The sequence below is a fragment of the Astyanax mexicanus genome, chromosome 7, assembly GCF_023375975.1.
Source record: "Astyanax mexicanus isolate ESR-SI-001 chromosome 7, AstMex3_surface, whole genome shotgun sequence".
NCBI lineage: Eukaryota > Metazoa > Chordata > Actinopteri > Characiformes > Acestrorhamphidae > Astyanax > Astyanax mexicanus.
In genome coordinates, this window is record NC_064414.1 from 35,997,086 (window position 1) to 36,018,542 (window position 21,457).

At 40.3% G+C, this 21,457-nt stretch overlaps 1 protein-coding gene across 4 annotated transcripts in view; it reads left to right on the plus strand.

Annotated features, from left to right (window-relative positions):
- The window catches only part of kcnq5a (potassium voltage-gated channel, KQT-like subfamily, member 5a), a 180,609-nt gene that overhangs the window by 133,581 nt on the left and 25,571 nt on the right, over positions 1–21,457 (plus strand). For all 4 annotated transcript variants that reach the window (XM_049481327.1, XM_049481328.1, XM_022684693.2 and 1 more), the window contains exons 3-7: positions 1,270–1,396; positions 3,576–3,751; positions 5,509–5,634; positions 7,655–7,765; positions 11,388–11,483. In XM_049481327.1, the coding sequence (XP_049337284.1) occupies positions 1,270–1,396; positions 3,576–3,751; positions 5,509–5,634; positions 7,655–7,765; positions 11,388–11,483 (636 nt within the window). The remainder of the gene's footprint in view (positions 1–1,269; positions 1,397–3,575; positions 3,752–5,508; positions 5,635–7,654; positions 7,766–11,387; positions 11,484–21,457) is intronic.

A 21,457-nucleotide genomic window follows, 5' to 3' on the forward strand; every position in this document is an offset into this window, starting at 1 on the left:
TGCATTATTTAAGGTCTGAAAACTCTTTTTTGTTATTTTAGCCATTTCTCATTTTCTGCAAATAAATGCTCTAAATGACAATATTTGTATTTGGAATTTTGGAGAAATGTTTTCAGGAGTTTAAAACAACAATGTTAATTTATTCAAACATAAACCTATAAATAGCAAAATCAGAGAAACTTCTTTTCAGAGCTATATATATATATATATATAAGTGATGTCTATCAAGTTATTTTTTTAGTTGCTGGTACCTAAACTGTATTTTATTTTTTAGAAGGGAAATAATGTAGTTTGGTTTACACCTGGCAGACTAGATCCTTTTTTTACTGTATTAAAATGAATTAGGCTAGTTTTGATGCTTTTTAGGTTATCATATCTTGTGGTGTTCCGCAGGGGTTTACTGTAGGATCAATAAAACTGATGTTAATAATGATAAAACTGTAGCTCTGAGAGTGAAGGACTAAAGTGTAGCTTACATACAGATTCTAACAGGTAAAGCACTAAACAATCAATATGAAAATGTTAGGAAATGTTATGTAATGTTACAGGAAAATTACAGGTGAAAACTTTATAGATTTCAGTTCTTAATATTTCGATGCAAGCAGATGTTTTTCTAAGCTCGTCTTGTGTACCACCTTGGGATGCTTTGAGAACCACTGTGTTAACATTTTAATGTTGACAGCCCAAATATATATTTAAACAATGTGCAACAGAAACAGAAACAGACATTTGAACTACATTTGCTTTGTATTGAATATTTGTATATATTTAAACTAAATGAGCAAAGGTATTGGAAAACCTGTTCTTCTTTGTTTCCTTAAGTTAATCCTGCTGTGTACTGTCTATGAAAGGCTTCTAGATTTTGAAACATTGCTGTAAATGCAGCAACATGAGCACTAGAGAGATCAGGAGGTTTGAGGTTTATTCAGGGATTTATTTATAATAAAAATCATTAGTTTTGTAGAATGTAATAACTCTAAGCATCCATTTCAATACCAAGGCTTCTTTTAATAGCTTATGCTCAAGTTCATGGTCACAGTATATTTGCTGAAGCAGGTGAAAAAAATAAAGGTTACTTTGCTTCTCCAATATTTGCTGCACCAACAGAACAGGAGGGATATAAATATAAGCTGTTATTACATCCTTATGATATATTGTAATATAATAAAGTGCCATACAACCTGCCTGACCAATCAGTTTGTTTGTTGCAGTGCAGTGTGGGTAATGAGATGATGTGCTTTTGCTGTTGTGTGTTATTGCGTCCTGCAGGAGTTTGTGATGATCGTGGTGTTTGGTCTGGAGTACATCATCCGTATCTGGTCTGCCGGATGCTGCTGCCGCTACAGAGGATGGCAGGGACGTCTGCGCTTCGCCAGGAAGCCGTTCTGTGTCATAGGTGAGAGAGAGAGAGAGAGAGAGAGAGAGAGAGAAGAGGAGAGGGAGAGAGAGGGAGAAGCAGGTGCTGATGCTGATGGATGTTCCTGAAGACTGAAGTAGATGGAGTAATGATACCAGGGTTTCCAGGGTCTGGAGCAGTGACTTAGCTTCACACACACACACATGTTTGTTTTACTGCATGTAGTGAGGACTGCCATTGGTTCTCATATTAATGTAGGAAATTAATGCTACACCTACATCTAAACATAACCATACTAACTCTAAACCTAATCCTTACTGTGACCCTACTAACTCTAGTCTTAACCCTAAACTAACCGTAATCTAAGAGATTTACTACTAATCCTTACAATAAGGTTAATTTAAGATATTTAAACCTAATCCTTACCCTAAATTACACCTAATCCTAATTTTAACAGTAACTTTTGCTATTTGCTCCAAACACCCATCCTAAACTTCACCATAGTGATTTACACTTAATCCTGATCCTTACCTAAAACATTTTGCAGATAATCCCCATCCTAACCTTGACCTCAGAGACTTATTCCTAAACCTAATTCTAACCTTAGCCCCTGTGACTTCCATTTATTTTTAACTTTAACTAAGACCCAATCTTAACTTAAACCTCAGAGATTTACACATAATCTCAACCTTAACCTCAGAAATTTACAAATAATCTCAAATTTAACCTTAAACTCTAAGATTTACACATAATCTCAACCTTAACCTCAGAAATTTACAAATAATCTCAAATTTAACCTTAAACCTCAGAGATTTACACATAATCTCAACCTTAACCTCAGAAATTTACAAATAATCTCAAATTTAACCTTAAACTCAGAGATTTACACATAATCTCAACCTTAACCTCAGAAATTCCCAAAAGTCTCAAATTTAACCTTAACCTCAGAGATTTACACATAATCTCAATGTTAACCTCAGAAATTTACAAATAATCTCAAATTTAACCTTAAACCTCAGAGATTTACACATAATCTCAACCTTAACCTCAGAAATTTACAAATAGTCTCAAATTTAACCTTAACCTCAGAGATTTACACATAATCTCAACCTTAACCTCAGAAATTTACAAATAATCTCAAATTTAACCTTAAACTCAGAGATTTACACATAATCTCAATGTTAACCTCAGAAATTTACACTTAATCTCTATCTTAACCTCAGAAATTTACAAATAATCTCAAACTTAACCTTAACCTCAAAGATTTACACATAATTTCAACCTTAACCTCAGAAATTTACAAATAATCTCAACCTTAACCTCAGAAATGTACAAATAATCTCAACTTCATCCTTAACCTCAGAAATTTACAAATAATCTCAAACTTAACCTTAACCTCAGAGATTTACACAATCTTTACCTTAACCTCAAAATTTACAAATAATCTCAAATTTAACCTTTACCTTAATTCTGGATTTACACAAATGTATAGTTCTGTGATGTAGCATTGGATTCAGAACTTTATTAATCCAGAATATAATGGATTTTTTTTCAAGAGATTTTGACAATCTAATAGTTATGTTTAGTTTAAATACAGATTTATACAGTACCAGGTGAGAATGGGCTTCCATAGATATGCTGAATTTCTTTTGTGTATACCAACATCTCTGTTTTAGACATCTGGTCAGGACCGAGTTTTAGTCCTGTTCCTGTAGAAAATCGACATCTGGAATAAAATACGATTTGTGTGATTTGAGCAAAGAACAATATTATTCCAGGTCAGGCGACTGTGGTCTGGAGATGAAAATTTGATTTGCTGTGTGGAGAGGGTGTGGCTTTACTGGCCCCTGCTAGCCCCTCTCTGTCTCTGATGTGTGTGAGAAAGAGATGACAGACATGTGAAATATCCATCAGATTACTTCCCTCTCACTGCGCCTGTTTTCCTAAGCAGCTACATTGAGCCTCAGAGCAAAGCAGCAGATCTTTCCCAGGTACTACTGGGGCTCTTGGTTTGCTTTTGGACCTTGTTGAGACACATCAACACACTCATCAAGCGAAAAGTCACTTTTCTGAATAAAGATGAATACAAAGACATCTTACAGTGATTCTACTGTCATGTCCCAGTCAGAAACATACAAACAGTCTTTCTTTCTCTCTCTCTTTCATTCTCTCTCTCTCTCTCTCTCTCTCTCTCTCTCTCTTTTTCTTCATGTTATAGACATCATTGTGCTCATCGCATCCATCGCTGTGGTGTCAGCCGGCAGCCAGGGCAACATTTTTGCCACCTCTGCTCTGCGCAGTCTTCGCTTCTTACAGATTCTGCGGATGGTGCGCATGGACAGACGGGGAGGCACCTGGAAACTGCTGGGATCTGTAGTCTATGCTCACAGCAAGGTATGCTGGGATATATAAGGATGAGTTCGCTTGCAGTGATAGGAACAATTTGTTAAAGTTTTCTGTTATAGTTTGAGAAGATTTAAATACTTAAAATAATGTAGTTAATCAAATATGTAGTAAATAGCTACATGATCTTAAATGTATATCCTACAAGTTGTTTGTCTGTTTCTATAACATGCAATATATCATGCCCTCTGTCTGTGCTTCTGCCTCCACTGCCTCTCTGGACTGCATTTCCCAAAATTCCCTTATGGTTGACCACATATCCCTAGCCTTTGAATCAGGAGGCTTTTCTTTGCTCTGAATCTCCTGAGCACTAATTAGTCTGTGCAATATATGCTTACCAGTCTTACCTTTGACTTATTACTACTGTATAAAGGACTGTGTGTTTCTTACCCACTTTGTAAAGTATTGCCAAACCATTGTTGTGTATTGAGTGGTTTTCTTTATCTTGCTACTCTTGTGCAGCTAAATTGATTACTACGTTAGTTGTGAACTTTGTTTACCAAAACATATATTGGAGCAGCAGTGTGTTCAGTTGTTGAAAATGTTATACATTTAATGATATCATGCAGTACAGAGTAGTTGTAAGCCTTATTTCTAAAAAGGGCTGTCCAGAGACCCCCAGTAGGCCTCCTCCAACACATGTGAAGTCAGCCACCACCTCTTTTCGAACTGCTGCTGATACAGCATTGCTGAGTAGCATCACAGCACTTTTGGAGGAAAGTGTAGCGACTCGGTTCAGATACATCAGCTCACAGTTGCCTTGTGTTAATCGACATCACCCTTTGGAGTGATGTGGGGAAAGAGCGCCATTTACTCTACCCACCCAGAAACAGCAAGGCCAGTTGTGCTATCTCCTGTATATCTATATGTATTAACTACAGTTCAAGAACTACATTAAGCTTAGTTTTGGCTGTTTTCAATGTTATTCAAGTAAAGTATAAAACAAGCCGATTTACATCTGATTACAGAACTCACAGTACACCAGTAAAATTTACAATTTTACATTTTTTGTCAAAGAATAATGGAGTTATAGAACACTATAAGCAGCTTGTTTAAGTAAGTAAAGTGTCACAAATATATTTTTTCCTACATACAAAGAGGGCTCTTGCTGCAGACCTAGAGCACTAATCAGAACATTCTTGAGAAAGCTCTTCAGAGTGTGAAATAACAGAGTGCAGCTAACAGTATAAAAATAGTAAAAAATAAGGAATGGGATCCAAAAATCATGTACAAATGATATGCAGAATATGAGTGGTATAATGGCCTACCAGTTGAAGGTGCTAACTGTGAGTTTGAGTGTTGCTGTTGACTGTAGAGTTGTATAAGTTGACCTTGCTTTCAGCCCGTCGTTCTGCAGCCCTGTCTGGGCTGGAGCTCCTGCCACGAGCCACAGCCAAACCACAGACTTCCTCAACCCTCAGAAACACGCCATTTAGTGGACAGATTATGGGCTTCAGCTCCCCACTGAACACTGTGGTCTATGAAACAGACGCTTTGCTCCGCTATCTGTTCTTGGCTTACGCTTCTGATTTTCCTGTTCCGTAACACTCCACCAACAGTGCACACACCAATGAGCAGCAGAACTGACAAATCAATGAATGTAATTTTCTTTTCCCATCAAGCAAGGAAAAGCCATCAGCTGTGTGAGTGTAGATGGCATAAGCTCAGTTTGTGGTGGTGTCCTGTCACTGTCAGTTAGACTGATGTTTTGGCGTGTTATAAAGTTTTCTGTTGTTCTGTGTTTGCAGGAGCTGGTGACTGCCTGGTACATTGGCTTTTTGGTGTTGATCTTCTCCTCCTTCTTGGTTTACCTGGTGGAGAAAGAGTTCAACAAGCAGTTTGCCACCTATGCTGATGCTCTTTGGTGGGGGACGGTGAGTTTACTTTTAATACTTTTTTCCCGCCTTTTCTGCATTTTTTTTACACACAGAGTTTAGAGAAGTAATACAAAAGTCATAACAAATAAATGCATGCCTCATAAATGAAAATGACACTACACAAACTCTACTATCCAAGGAAGAATTTATTTTAGACTTTAAAGCACTTTTTAGAGTTTTTCATTGCATTCAGCAATAAGAGCATTACAGTACGTGTCCACTGGCACTTTCTTTTTCAGATCTCTTGGCTCACAACGTGGGCATGTCCGTGTTTTTTTTTTTTAATTCAAAGGATGCAACAGAGACAGGCAATCTTAGGTTTAAGTTTGAACATTTTTAATCAACCTCATTGTAATCCATAGTTCTATAAATCCAGATTCCGCCATTGTCAGCCTCTCTTCTGTTCTTAAATGGTTCCTGTTCTGTGTGTGTGGTGCTCGTATGCACACGGGTAAAATAGAAGCTAGTGTTTAAACTGCACAGAACTACCAGAAGACCAACTGTAGAGTTTTGTGGAGTGTTTAATGGACACAGCGCTGCTATTTCACTGTATGCATTCGCTACCACTCTCTCTCACACTCTCTCACGTGATGCAAGTCCCACCCACACTGAAAACTCATTGGCCAACTAAGAATGAGGAGATGCCAATCAGGTTGCTCAGGATTTGTCACTCTCACACTCTCTTGCTCCATCACACATTAATAACATCTCAACAATGAAATTCTGTGCTGACAATTTTTTTGCTTAATTTTATACACCTGTGGCAATGAGACCGAATGAAACCCTTGAATTCAATAATTAAGAGATTTGTCCCAATATTTTTGTCCAAATAGTGCATGTGATATATAGGCTTGTCATACAGACAAATAAACACTTCTCTTTGAGACTAGAATCAATACAAGCCACCCATGAGCACAATGACGAGGCTAAGCTTTAGCGCCATGTGTTCCATGCTTCAGTAACTCTGGTTTTACAGTAGAAAAACACAGCAGTGCTCTCACCAGGGGTATTAAAGCAGTTTCTTCCCAATGGAATTAAGAAATCGATAAATGCAATTTTCTGTTCCCATCAAGCAAGGAAAAGCCATCAGGTGTTTAAATGTAGATGACACAAGGTCAGTCTGTGGTTGTGTGTAGGCATTTAGTTTCACTTTTAGAGCGTTTGAGACACCAGCTTGACCGATGCTGGGCTCCTGCACTACTACAAAGTATTTACGCTGGATTCGGCCCAGGCTCATGTGTGGAGCTGCCAGGCTGACTGCAGCGCAAAGGAGAAAAGCAGAAGAGCCGGAGTCTGGCTCTGTGTGTATGTGTGTGTGTGTACTCCCAGTCCTCACTGAAAGGGCACAGCACTCTCTGCGTTTGACAGATCGCTCACTTTTACTGGATGTGTTGAATTTGCTTTGGCCTGGGCTGTGTTTAAGTATCCCCTGCCTGCAAGAATCCGAAGCTTTCACTTACTGGTGTGGAAAAGGAGCAGGAACTGTTAGACTAATGCTTTTTTTAATGCAAGCTACCGATTTGTTACCCTCACACAGGGGAGAGACGCAAAGCAAGCGCCTGTGCGGCTGTAACTCTAGAGTAGGCCTCTGTTTGGATTTAGATATTCATGGCTGTTTAATATGGCAGATTGGACAGGGGTTGTTGTAAGTGGAGCCGCGGGTCCAGCATGTGGCTTTTACTGCTCTGCGCGACGGCCTTTCATAGGAACATGATCAGAAGAGACAGTGTGGGTCAACGTGCACTGTACTGTGGCCAGTTTTCCATACAACAAAAAAAAACACACCTACACACAGTCATTGTGCGGAGGAAACCAGAGTGTGTGCGGGCTCTTCCCCCTCTTCCTCGGCTGATTGAAGGTAATGTCTAGGCACTGCCTTTTGCTCTGGACTTGTAATCAGCGGGGTAATCTAACTCTGTCCGCCTCCGAGGAGCTGGCGAGCCTCAGATTTTGGAGCTGCCATGTGCGTGTGCCTTTTCAAACTCTGACCTTTGACCATAATTCTCTGTATCCTCAGATCACTCTTACTACTATTGGCTACGGGGATAAGACGCCACAGACATGGCCGGGCCGACTGCTGTCGGCGGGCTTCGCTTTGCTGGGTATCTCCTTCTTCGCCCTGCCAGCGGTAAGTAACATTTCGAATGGACACAAGCATACAATCCATGCGTCAAAGGGATCAGGAGATTGCTGGTTTGAATCCTGTTCATGTAGCTTGCCATCTGCTACTGGAGTCATGTGAGAAAAAAAATGCCCTTAGTCCACATGTGTCAAACACAAGGCCCGCGGGCCAAATGTGGCCCGCCACGTCCTTTTATGTGGCCCGCGAGAGCTTGTAAAATCTTAGTGTCTATAATAAATAGGTCAGAAGCGTTTTTTGACCAAAAACTACATTTCCCACAATGCTTGTCGATTGTATTACCCGCGAAGTTACGGCTTACTGCCACTACACGGCAGTGTAGTCATTGATGTGGAAACCCTGCCGGAGGGAAGGTGTAACTTCGCGGGTGTAATTGAGACATACAAATGTTTATCCCATAATATCCAGAAAAAGAAAAGTTGATGCAGACAGACGGCTGTGCTTCAAGGCGAAAGACCGGTATGCCTTTTGTGTTACTAAGAGTGTTACTGACCAAAATAAACGCTTTTTAGGAGAGATATAAGTTGTGTGTAAATATTTATAAGACAATAGCTGACAAAATCTGTTTTAATGACGTTAATAAACATCACTGTGACAGCGCTAGTCACAGTTTCACCACAGCAAAGGACGAGGACGTGAATCACTTATCTAACCAGCCTTTACTGATTTCTGTCCCTAAAAACCCTTTCAATAACCTCCAATAGCCTTTAATATCCCAGCAGTGACTCCGTGACGGCTTCTCTGAACTGCTGCTGTTAGCTGCTTGGGCTGAAAGATGAACTGTATTATCCGGTTAGTGGGGTTAAAACCTTTATTTCATACACGGAAGAACTTAAAAATTGTAAAAACGCTCCAGACTGGCTCAGCTGAGCCCTGTAGCCCGTGGCTGTGCTGTAGCTCTGACTAAGTAAAGACTGCGGGCCAGCAGCTCCCACTAGTGGTTGTATGAGGAACTGCTAAATCTGAGGAAATGCTAAATCTGTCACATGTTCTTAACAGCTCACAATTTTTGATTTTATATTTATTAAGCCTTATTTCAGTATCAAACGTTTTGATCACAGTTAATATAACTTGTATTTTATGTCATTTCTATTCACTTGAATAGTTTGGTTCTTGATTGATGGAGTTTTTGGATTTCATAACATGACAAAGGATTTATGTTAATAGAGCAACAAGCAAAATTTTTTCCATGCAACTGTAATATTTGATTGAATAAATAATATATTGAGAGTTATTTAACATTAAGGAGTAATTACATTCATTTTATATTACATCTGGTTACATTTTATTACATTTATAAGTTACATCTGGCCCTCAGAGGACAGCCAATATGCTAATGTGGCCCTCGGCCAAAATGAGTTTGACACCCCTGCCTTAGTCTCTACTTTGGTGGGTAGATGGTGCTCTCTCCCCACATCCCTCCAATGTGTTGACCACATTAGCAGCATTTGAAAAGTTTGAAAATAGGCAAAGTCTGACTTCACATGTATCAGAGGAGGCATGTGCTGTCTTCACCCTCCTGGTGTTGGGGCATCACTAATGACATGGGGATTTTTCTAATGAGAGGGTTACGTAATTGGCCATGAAAGTTGGGGAGTAAATGAGAAAAAGTTAGAAATAAATTTACAAATGCGTCATATTGTGGATTAAAAAATTATAAATGTCTGTACAATTAATAAAATTAATTCCCATCCATCTGGTACCCATTATGAAACCTTACTCAAACTCAAACAATCTATTGCCATGAGCCAGTGTTCACCCTCACTTACAAGATAACACCTAACCTGTTGGGGAAAAAAATGATTTGGTTTGCCCAAAACCACCCCATCACAACCACACAATGACACCAACTGACAACCAATAAAAACATACACGCAAACATTTTGTACCAGATTTTCAAAATGTGCTTCTTTGACAATCTTCTAAATAAGCACACTTGTCCAATGCATCCTATGCATCCTACAGTTAAAGTAATGAGAGAAAACATAATAGCGCCCTATTTTCTAAGGATAAAAAGTAAATGCATGGGGCTCTTCTGGTGGCCTATTTTATCAAGAAAAATGGGCCACCACCATAGGCTCTGAATGGTCCCTCTGCGAAACACATAGTTAAAACGTTTTTGGGGCCATCTGAATGTAAGAATAAAAAAAAAACTTTTTAGATGGGGTTTTATTTATTTATACATTTATTTTCGGAACTTGATAGGATTAAATACTACATATAACATTAATAATAAGTCTTAGGCTATTCAAATTCCGAAGGTAAGCCTATACAATGAGTGGAGATTGTTTTAAAAATACTAGTTTCCTATATAAAGGCAATAATAATAATAATACTAATAATAATAATAAAAAACAATAAAGTTTAGGCTGCGGTTATCAAATTTTTCAAGGAGGATTTTTTTTTTTTTTGCGTTTTCCTCTACAGTCAGTTTTAGTTCTTGTTTACTGGAATTTTTGAATACTAAATTGTATTCCCGTTTTCTCTATTTTTGAATAATAGCAATAATCTTTATGGTCAGTTTTACAATGCACCATAACAGGTGACATTACAACATACATAAAAAACTAATAGATTCTTAAAAATTAAAAAAATATATTGACTTTCGTAAGATCACATTTAAGAACTTTCTAATATTTTGTTCTTGAGAAAGACCTAACTTTCTGGGGCCAGATTCTCAAAAGCTTTCCTATGAAAAGCTAATGAAGAATTTTACAATATGCGCTAAGAAGAAAATTATAAGTATGTCTTAAAAGCAATGTTCATAATAGTTAAAATGAGTGTCTTAAATTCCTTCTAAAACCTACTTTAGCAGTTTTTACTAAGATCCAATATGTTTTCTTTCTTCTGTATGGGATTCATTAGGTTTTTGGGGACAGTTCCATTATTACAAGAGCATAGCTGAGAACAATCATTTTAATATCTGTTTTTATTTCCTAAGAAGGTCATGCTATTTTCGCTATTTCCTGACTCTTCTAGCTGTGGATACAGTCTGAAACCATGAGACAAATTTATTCTAAGTGCCTCTACTCCCTGTTTTCAGCCTCGTTTGTTTTGGACCTCTTGCTAAGGCATCTGTGCGTGCGGTAGGTCATGCAGCGATATTAATCCAAGGTGCCTCAGATTGCAGTGTTCAGATCTTCCAGCACAGGGATGTCTGCCAGCTTTGTGTGGCTTATGCTCTATCAGACGTGCAGCGTTTCTCTCTCTGAGCTCTCACTGCTGAAGATTAATGTCAGTCATGTGTTGTTCCAGATCGCGTCCAATTACTCAAATAAAGTTTTTTGTATGAGTTTTTTTTTTTATATTTGGGGGACTTTTATGGGAGGTGTAATCTTCTGTCGGAGTGTAGCCCTGTGTTTTAGTGCACTAAGACAGTTTTCTTGTCTGACTGAAAGTCTGTCTGTCCCGGTCTCATTAAAGATTGCACAGCTATGGTGCATCCAGCACATGTTCAAACTCTCACAGAATTCTTGCGCTGGCTGACCATTGACTGTGACATGCAGAGGGCAATTAGTGGAGCTCTGTGGACAGCAAACAAAAAATATAAATCAATAAAGCAGCAACTGTAATTGTGTGTGTGTGTGTGTGTGTGTGTGTGGGTGTACAGGGGATTCTAGGCTCAGGCTTTGCTCTAAAGGTTCAGGAGCAGCACAGACAGAAGCACTTTGAAAAGAGAAGAAATCCTGCTGCCAGTCTTATACAGGTAAAGTCACTGCATATTTATAGACATCTAGTTTAACTAACTAACCGTTTTTCCAAAATGTTTAATTGATTTGTCTTGATTTCTAATAATGTACAAAGTTATGGTATACGGTATTTACACTTTATATATAGTCATGTACACTATATATACAGTATATCATTGCTGACCAATGAAAAACAAGTATCTCCATTTTTGTCGATTTTTATATATCCTATTTTTATATATTCCTATGTTCAAATAGGAATTCTCCAAAATGACATTGACTTCCACTGAATGTCAAGAAGGTTTTATTTCTCTCCTGTGTCCCAAGTTGCTGTTTTGGAGATACATGTTTTTCATTGGACAGTGATGATATGGATAAAAGAACTGGACGTCATTGATTGTTTTTTTTATGAAAATAAATAGTATTTGAAAAACACTTATCTTCTCTTATTTGCCAAAAGAAAACATTTTCTATCACATTACCACCTTATCTCTTCCCAGTGTTATGGCTTTCCTACCTTCCTCCCAGTGGGCGACATAAAGAGAGAGTGTGACTTTTTTACAGTCTAAGTTACTTTCCTCTCTTATCCCCTTCGTATATACTAGTGCATCTATTATTGAGAAGTTACTTTATATCAGTAATTCAGTTCAAAATGTGGAAGATGTATCTATTTTAAGCATTAATGTATTTTGTTGTTGATGATTATGGCTTATAGCCAATGGGAATCCAAGAATTTCAGAATATTATATAAGACCCGTTGGTGCTTTTGGCAGTGTGGGCAGTGTGCTAAGTCCTGCTGGAAAATGAAATCTCCATAAATCTCCATCCGCATCTCCATAAAAGTTTTCTCTCCACTCTTCCTTCAGACTCTGGTACCTTAATTTCCAAATGAAATGTAAAATTTACTGATGGTCAGTGATGGTTTGGAGAGTCATGTCATCTGCTGGTGTTGCTCCACTGTGTTTTATCAAGTCTAAAGTCAGTCAGTGTTTTTCCGGAAAATCTTACAGCACTTCATGCTTCACTCTGCTGACAACTTTTACGGAGATGCCGATTTTATTTTCCAGCAGGACTTGGCACACTGCCCACACTGCCAAAAGTACAGATTGGTCATATATAATATTCTTTTTTTTACTGCGATTTTCAGATTTTTGGGGTTTTCATTGTCTGTAAGCTATAATCATCGACAATAGAAAAAATAAATGCTTAAAATAGATCACTCTGTGTGTAATACATCTATAAAATATATAAGTTTCACATTAACTTAATAAATGAGTTTCGCAAGTAACATTTCAATGATGTTCAAATTTTTTGAGATGCACTAGTACACATTCTGAATAATGTTATTGTGTTTTCCAAAGATAGTTATCTTAGCATGGAAAATATAACAACGCTCTCAGAACTCCACAGAACTCCAAGAGACGCCAGCGTCGACTGCTGTAACAGCGTCCTCCTTCCTGACCTGTAGAGTCTGTATGATTAGTGATGAGGTTTGGAGGGATGAGCGAGGAGCTACACAGGGTGAACATGTGTGGGATCTGCCTCATCCATTCCATCCCCATTTAGCCCTGCACATGTAAAAACAGTTCCAGCAGTCTGCTGTACATTTTGTTTAAGAGAGGAGAAAAAGTGAACAATAACACACACACAATCATTTCACTGAAGCCCATTATCCTCTATTAGATCCAAAAGAAACACTAGCAGACATTTATTATGTGTTTCTACGGAAGGAATTCTGTGTGAGGGTTTCCCCAAGGATAATAGTTCTTCCCTAATGGACGCAACTATCCTCCTTTAGAAACACAGAAACTGAGTTTGCCCCAGGAATGTGTGTGCTACACGTGTACATAAATACTATACTTTATCAAAGGGTTCTTTAAGAAAGAGTTCTTAAGTAAAAACTTAAGTGTTCTAGATTGAAGAATAAAACCTATTTGGATGCTTCAATTAATGATTCTTTGCTTGGTTTAATAGTTGTAAACATTGAGGAATAAAACCTTTTGTGTAGCCAATTCATTCTTTTATACTACATATATAAAACTGAACAGGAAATATTTGTGTTATTAATCTAACCCCCCGTTTTTATCTAGTTTGTTTCCTGTGCTTTTGACTGTTGCCTTGTTACATCTGCCTCATGCCTAATATTTTTTTCCTTATTCTTTCCTAAGAGACAGCTTCTTCTGTTTTGAAATATAGTTTTGATATTTTGTTACAGTAACATTTGAATTCAAGAATAATGTCACACTTTGTGCCTCAACTTTTCTCTACAGAACAGGAATAACTGAATTATTTTGTGTGGAGTTTGAGCTGATCTGCTTCTTGTCCCTCTTCTGTAATGATTGGTCCCTTTCTTTCAGCAAAACCAGTGGTTTCACTACATGCTTTACTTTGTGTTGCATTGCTTTTTGTGTGTGTGTGCGTGCGTTTATGTTTGTGTACACTGTTGTTTAAAGGTTTGGAAAAACTTTTACATTGATCAATACGTTCCAAAGGGGAATGTCATATTAACTACACAATAAAAATAATTGTAGGAACAAATAATAATTCAGGAACAAAAGCTTTGCATTATTGTTATACATATTTACATTTGTACAAACATGTATACTGTACATTTCAGAATTAAATAACATATTATATAAATGATATATCTCAGAATGTACCTCTTAAGGACTGTTCAGATGCCTGCAGATAAAAAGAGTAAAACAGGGTTTAATATCTAAATTAGTAAACAAGCCTAAAAACACAAAGGCGACTAAAAAATACATGAACAGTAGAAAACTCTTGGTATGCTCCTGGGAAGGTTGGCAATACTTTGCAAAGTAGCAAAACAGACAGTTATTTATACAGCAGTATCTAATGATCTTCAGTCGTTTAGTATTCAGGTGATAGAAACGTTTTTCTAGCTGTACATTTCTAGCTGAAGATTAAACTAGCTTGTTTGGAGTGTGGGCATGTCACTGCTGCCGTCAAAAAGATATTTGTTTACTTTTTAATTCTGTACTGATTTTTTTTTTATCTTTGATTTACATAAAGTCCAACATAAAAAAAATATATATTTTTTTTATTTTATTTTTTATTATTGGAAACGATCGATAATTCCACCCTTGTGAACAGCAGTGTATGCATGTGTCACAATATTTAGTGGCACACATTTTTTCTTTCTTCATTTCTCCTTTATCCCCTTTATTTCCATGTTATTTCATTGTTCTTGTTTACTGAATTAGCCATTATACACCAAGTTTCAGTACTTTTGGGTTTAGCTCACATCAGTTTAGCTCAGTCATCAGGAGAGCAGCTGTTTAATGTAGTGGTACGTTAAATAGGAACAAAACAGACTGAATCAATTTTACTGATACGTATTATTTGCCACATACAGTGCCCTCCATAATTATTGGCACCCCTGGTTAAGATGTGTTCTTTAGCTTCTCATAAATTGAGTTTTGTTCAAAATAATATAGGACCACGATGGGAAAAAAAAGTAAAGTCCAACCTTTAACTCAAGTAAATTTTAAGGGGGAAATAAAATCCCTGACTAAGAAATAATTATTCTTCATAAAATCACCTGTTCCACAATTATTGGCACCCCTAACAATTCTTAGGAAATAAATTTAATAAAAGTATTTCTGTCACTTCTACAGTAGTTTACGAAGTTGATCAGAGTATGTAGGAACATTTAATTAGTAATTCACAACTTCCTGTTTCCCTGGGGTATAAATATGACGTGACACAGAGGCCATTTATCTTCAACATGGGAAAGACAAAGGAACATACCATTCAAGTGAGGCAGATGTGTGTTGACCTTCACAAGTCAGGCAATGGCTACAAGAAAATCGCTACTCGCCTACACCTGTCCATATCTACTGTCAGAGGAATTATTAAGAAGTTTAAAACAACTGGAACAGTGGTAAACAAGCCTGGACGAGGACGCAAGTTTATTTTGCCACCACGCACAGTGAGGAGGATGATAAGAGAAATAAAAAGTTCTCCAAAGCTCACTGTTACAGAATTGCAACAAATGGTAGTGTCAGGGTTGACCCAGGCAGAGAGACGAGGAGGCGGACGTAAGTGCAGGTAAGGTGAGAATTTAATAAACAAAGAGACAAGTAAACACGTAACAACAAAATAACTAAACAAACGAGGGAGGCTAGAGAACATAAAACTAAACAAACGCTGGAAAAATAAACTAGGAATAAACAAGAGAGAGAGACTAATGATAAATAAACAAATAAACAAGTAAACAAGAAACAAAGGAAAACAAGAAACAGAGGCGAGCTAAAACTAACAAACAAACAAGAGATACTAAAGATAAACAAACGGGGAGACTATAAAACTAGGCAGGATAAACTAAAACAGGGCAAGGGAATAAACTAGGGAAAACACAGGGAACTAGGAAATAACAAAATAAACAGGAAGATAAATATATACTACAAACAAATAGGGAGGCTGACAAAAACAAACGAGGAAAACAATAAGGAACTAAACTAGATAGATAATAACTAACAAACAAAGCAGGAGTAGATAAACAAAGAAATAAACTAGGAACTGTATAATTACAAAATTAAACAAGGCAGAGATGTATAAATATAGGGAACTAGAAACAAACAGAGAAAAACACTACACAAGGACCTAGGGCAATGACTAAAGAAACACTGAGAGGCTAAGAAACACAGAGAACAGAGAAACGCAGAAGGACAGACAACGGGAGACAGTGCAAAGACCGACAGAGGACAAGTAACAGAGGAAGTCTTTTTAACATAACAGGAAACACACTGGGAGTGGAAACACCTGGGGAAGGGGTGGAGCTACAAATGAGACATGAGGTAATGGAAAATCACAGGCAGAACACAGGGGCACGGGTCACGTGGGACAACACAGGCACGAGGACAGACAGGAAACAGGGCCAGGCGTGACAGAAACCTCCCCCTAAACGCGCAGCTCCCGAGGCGCGTAAAAACAAACCCCGGGGGCTGGCGGCAGGGAGAGGCCGGGGAAAACAGGAGACCGAACGGGAGACTGGACAGGGAACTGGACAGGAGACGGAGACTGGACGGGGAACTGGACAGGAGACGGAGACTGGACGGGGAACTGGACAGGTGACGGAGACTGGACGGGGAACTGGACAGGTGACGGAGACTGGACGGGGAACTGGACAGGTGACGGAGACTGGACGGGGAACTGGACAGGTGACGGAGACTGGACGGGGAACTGGACAGGTGACGGAGACTGGACGGGGAACTGGACAGGTGACGGAGACTGGACATGAGACAGAGACTGGACGGGACCGGACATGGGAACAGGGACTAGAACAGTGACGGGGACGGAAACAAACACAGTAACAGGGACAGGAACAGAGAAACCACCGGGGACAGGAACTGGAACACTCACAGATACAGGGACCAGGACAGGGAGAGACAGGGGAACCAAAAACATAGGTGGGTGCCCAGGACTGGTAAAAGTCTGTGGGGACAGCCTGGGCACATAACTAGGGGCAAAGTCAGGAGGCCTAGGAGCAGGCCTGGAAATACGGGGCCTGGGCCCAAACATAGTTCTGGGAGCTGCTGGAGCTGGAGCAGCTGGGACTGCTGTTGCTGGAGCTGGAGCAGCTGGGACTGCTGTTGCTGGAGCTGGAGCAGCTGGGACTGCTGGTGCTGGAGCAGCTGGGACTGCTGGTGCTGGAGCAGCTGGGACTGCTGGTGCTGGAGCAGCTGGGACTGCTGGTGCCGGAGCTGGAGCAGCTGGGACTGCTGGTGCCGGAGCTGGAGCAGCTGGGACTGCTGGTGCCGGAGCTGGAGCAGCTGGGACTGCTGGTGCCGGAGCTGGAGCAGCTGGGACTGCTGGTGCCGGAGCTGGAGCAGCTGGGACTGCTGGTGCCGGAGCTGGAGCAGCTGGGACTGCTGGTGCCGGAGCTGGAGCAGCTGGGACTGCTGGTGCCGGAGCTGGAGCAGCTGGGACTGCTAGGGCTTGAGCTGGAGCAGCTGGGACTGCTGGTGCTTGGGAGAGTGGCGCGGCCGCCGCTGAAATCTCGGAGAGCGGCGCTGCCGCTGCTGCAGTCTGTGAGCGCGGCGTGGCCGCCGCTGAAGTCTCGGAGAGCGGCGCTGCCGCTGCTGCAGTCTGTGAGCGCGGCGCGGCCGCCGCTGAAGTCTCGGGGAGCGGCGCGGCCGCCGCTGAAATCTCGGAGAGCGGCGCGGCCGCCGCTGAAATCCCGGAGAGCAGCGCTGCCGCCGCTGCAGTCTGTGAGCGCGGTGCGGCCGCCGCTGAAATCTCGGAGAGCGGCGCTGCCGCCGCTGCAGTCTGGGAGAGCGGCGTGGCCGCCGCTAAAGTCTCGGAGAGCGGCGCGGCCGCCGCTTGTATCATGGGGTGCAGCGTTTCAGATGCGTGCTTCACGGGGCGTGGCATGAAGAGATCCGCTGCAGCAATGCTGGAGCCCGAAGCTGCGGTTGAAGCGAAAACCCGGACTGGAGTCCTACTCGCTCGTGCAGAGTCTGGTGTGAGGAGCGCGGGGAAAGTCTTTGACCGCGGCTGGCTCGCCGCGCAGGGGGTCTTGGAGCGCGGTTCCACTGCCACCGTGGAAGGAAGTAGCGGCAGGCGGGCTGGTGCAGGAGGATAGTCCTCTTCCTCCTCGCTGGACGCAGGTGTGAGGAGATCGGAGTAGTCCCAGAGAAAGGACTCCTCACAGCCTGCATCCAAGTCACCACCTTCCTCCTCGGGGCGAGGACCGAGGCTGACAGCACACACCCCCAGCGCCCCCCCAAAATTTTCCCCGCTCCGGAGGGAGTCCTCCCGCGCCTTGCGGGCTTTTCGGGCCTGTTTCCTCCGAGACTTTTTTTTTCTTAAGAGTCTCGGTGGGCACCGCTGAAGCTGGGCTCACGGGCTCCAACCCGAGGAAAGGCGCCGGGAGCGGGTCATCGCCCCGGATTCGCTCGGCGAGGAGGCGGAGAAACTCCAGGTCCGCCTTCCGAGCAGCATGCCACTGGCTCACGTCCATTTGGTCGGTCTTTTTGTCAGGGTTGACCCAGGCAGAGAGACGAGGAGGCGGACGTAAGTGCAGGTAAGGTGAGAATTTAATAAACAAAGAGACAAGTAAACACGTAACAACAAAATAACTAAACAAACGAGGGAGGCTAGAGAACATAAAACTAAACAAACGCTGGAAAAATAAACTAGGAATAAACAAGAGAGAGAGACTAATGATAAATAAACAAATAAACAAGTAAACAAGAAACAAAGGAAAACAAGAAACAGAGGCGAGCTAAAACTAACAAACAAACAAGAGATACTAAAGATAAACAAACGGGGAGACTATAAAACTAGGCAGGATAAACTAAAACAGGGCAAGGGAATAAACTAGGGAAAACACAGGGAACTAGGAAATAACAAAATAAACAGGAAGATAAATATATACTACAAACAAATAGGGAGGCTGACAAAAACAAACGAGGAAAACAATAAGGAACTAAACTAGATAGATAATAACTAACAAACAAAGCAGGAGTAGATAAACAAAGAAATAAACTAGGAACTGTATAATTACAAAATTAAACAAGGCAGAGATGTATAAATATAGGGAACTAGAAACAAACAGAGAAAAACACTACACAAGGACCTAGGGCAATGACTAAAGAAACACTGAGAGGCTAAGAAACACAGAGAACAGAGAAACGCAGAAGGACAGACAACGGGAGACAGTGCAAAGACCGACAGAGGACAAGTAACAGAGGAAGTCTTTTTAACATAACAGGAAACACACTGGGAGTGGAAACACCTGGGGAAGGGGTGGAGCTACAAATGAGACATGAGGTAATGGAAAATCACAGGCAGAACACAGGGGCACGGGTCACGTGGGACAACACAGGCACGAGGACAGACAGGAAACAGGGCCAGGCGTGACAGGTAGCTTCTTGGGGTCACAAAGTCTCCAAAACAACCATCAGGCGCTATCTACATGCCAACAAGCTGTTTGGGAGGCATGCACGGAAGAAACCATTTCTCACTCACAATCATAAACGCAAACGTTTGGAGTTTGCTAAGCGGTACTATGACTTCAACTGGGACCGTGTGCTTTGGTCAGATGAAACAAAGATAGAGCTTTTTGGCAACAAATGCTCTAAGTGGGTCTGGCGTAACACAAGAGCTGAGTATGCAGAAAAGCACCTCATGCCCACTGTGAAATACGGCGGGGGATCAGTGATGCTGTGGGCCTGTTTCTCTTCTAAAGGCCCTGGGAACCTTGTTAGGGTGCATGGCATCATGAATGCTCTAAAATACCAGGACATTTTAAAACAAAATCTGGTGGCTTCTGCCCGAAAGCTGAAGATGGGTCGTTTCAGCAAGATAATGACCCTAAACATGTGGCCAAATCTACACAGAAATGGTTCACCGCACACAGAATCAAGCTCCTCCCATGGCCATCTCAGTCCCCAGACCTCAACCCCATTGAAAACCTGTGGGGTGAGCTGAAGAGGAGAGTGCAGAGGAGAGGACCCAGGTCGTTGGATGATTTAGAGAGAATGTGCAAAGAGGAATGGTCAAAGATCCCTCTTTCTGTATTCTCCCATCTTGTGAAACATTACAGGAGAAGATTAGGTGCTGTTTTGTTGGCAAAAGGGGGTTGTACAAAGTATTAACATCAGCGGTGCTAATAATTGTGGAACACATGATTTGATGTTAAATAATTATTTCTTAATGTGGGATTTTTTTCCTACTGAATAAATTCACTTGAGTTTAAGGTTGTATTTTACTCTTTTTTTCCATCGTGGTCCTATATTATTTTGAACAAAACTCAATTTATGAGAAGCTAAAGAACACATCTTAACCAGGGGTGCCAATAATTATGGAGGGCACTGTATATCACATATAGTTCCTGTTAGACAGGGCCTCTAGTAATTTCAGGAGCACTTTATCTAAGCAATAAAGGCAGCTGTAAAATCCTGCACGTTCCTGCAGCTCTTTGCATGAATGCCAACAGATAACAGTAAAGAACAGTGGTGATATTGGTTAAATATTGCTGCATTTATTAGTGACAGGCAACATATATTCATATATAGTGGAATAGAATACATTTGGTCTATGCTATCTCACCATTTTACTATTTAATTAAAAGAAAATCACTGAATATGGTCCCTTAACTGTGGAAAACATGGACAGCGCAATGTCTCTCAAATGTAAACCCACCATAGGTCTAGCACATCTGCTGGCTGGTTGCAGACTGATGTGTAGCTCCACTTGTTCCTTAAGGCTTTTGACTACATAACAGTCAATTGTGGCTTAATTTATATACAATGTAAGGAAATTGGTTAACTTTTTACAATAGGGGTATTTAGTTTATTTACTAGTTAGGACATTTTAATTCATGACCATTTTTTTCATGACAAACTAATGTCTCAATTTATTATTATTTACATTATTTACATTCTTAGGCATTGACATTAAGTAATGTTTAATGAAGTATTAACTAGTGTCAATTAATAATTAGTTAAGATATTACTTAACCTTATAACTTAATGTTATAAGTACTGTTACAGTTGTGAGCCTTATTGTAAAGTCTTATCAGAAATGGAACAACATTGTACATGATTTATATACAGTGGGTACAGAAAGTGTTTAGACCCCTTACAAATTTAGTTTTTTAAGGGGTCTTTGTTTCATTGCAATCATTTGCTAAAATAAAAAAAGTTCATTTTATTTCTCATTAATACACACTTAACACCTCATTTTCATGTAGAAATGCTAAAAAAAATTATTAGAAAACTGAAATATCACATAAGTATTTTCATAAGTAATACATAAGTATTGTTGTCATCAGTATTAAAACCCTTTGCTCAGTATTAAGTAGAAGCACCCTTTTGATCTAGTACAGTCATGAGTCTTCTTGGGAATGATGCAACAAATTTTGATGCAACACACCTGCATTTTGGGATCCTCTGCCATGCTTCCTTGCAGATCCTCTTCAGTTCCATCATGTTGGATGGTGACATTCGTGGACAGACATTTT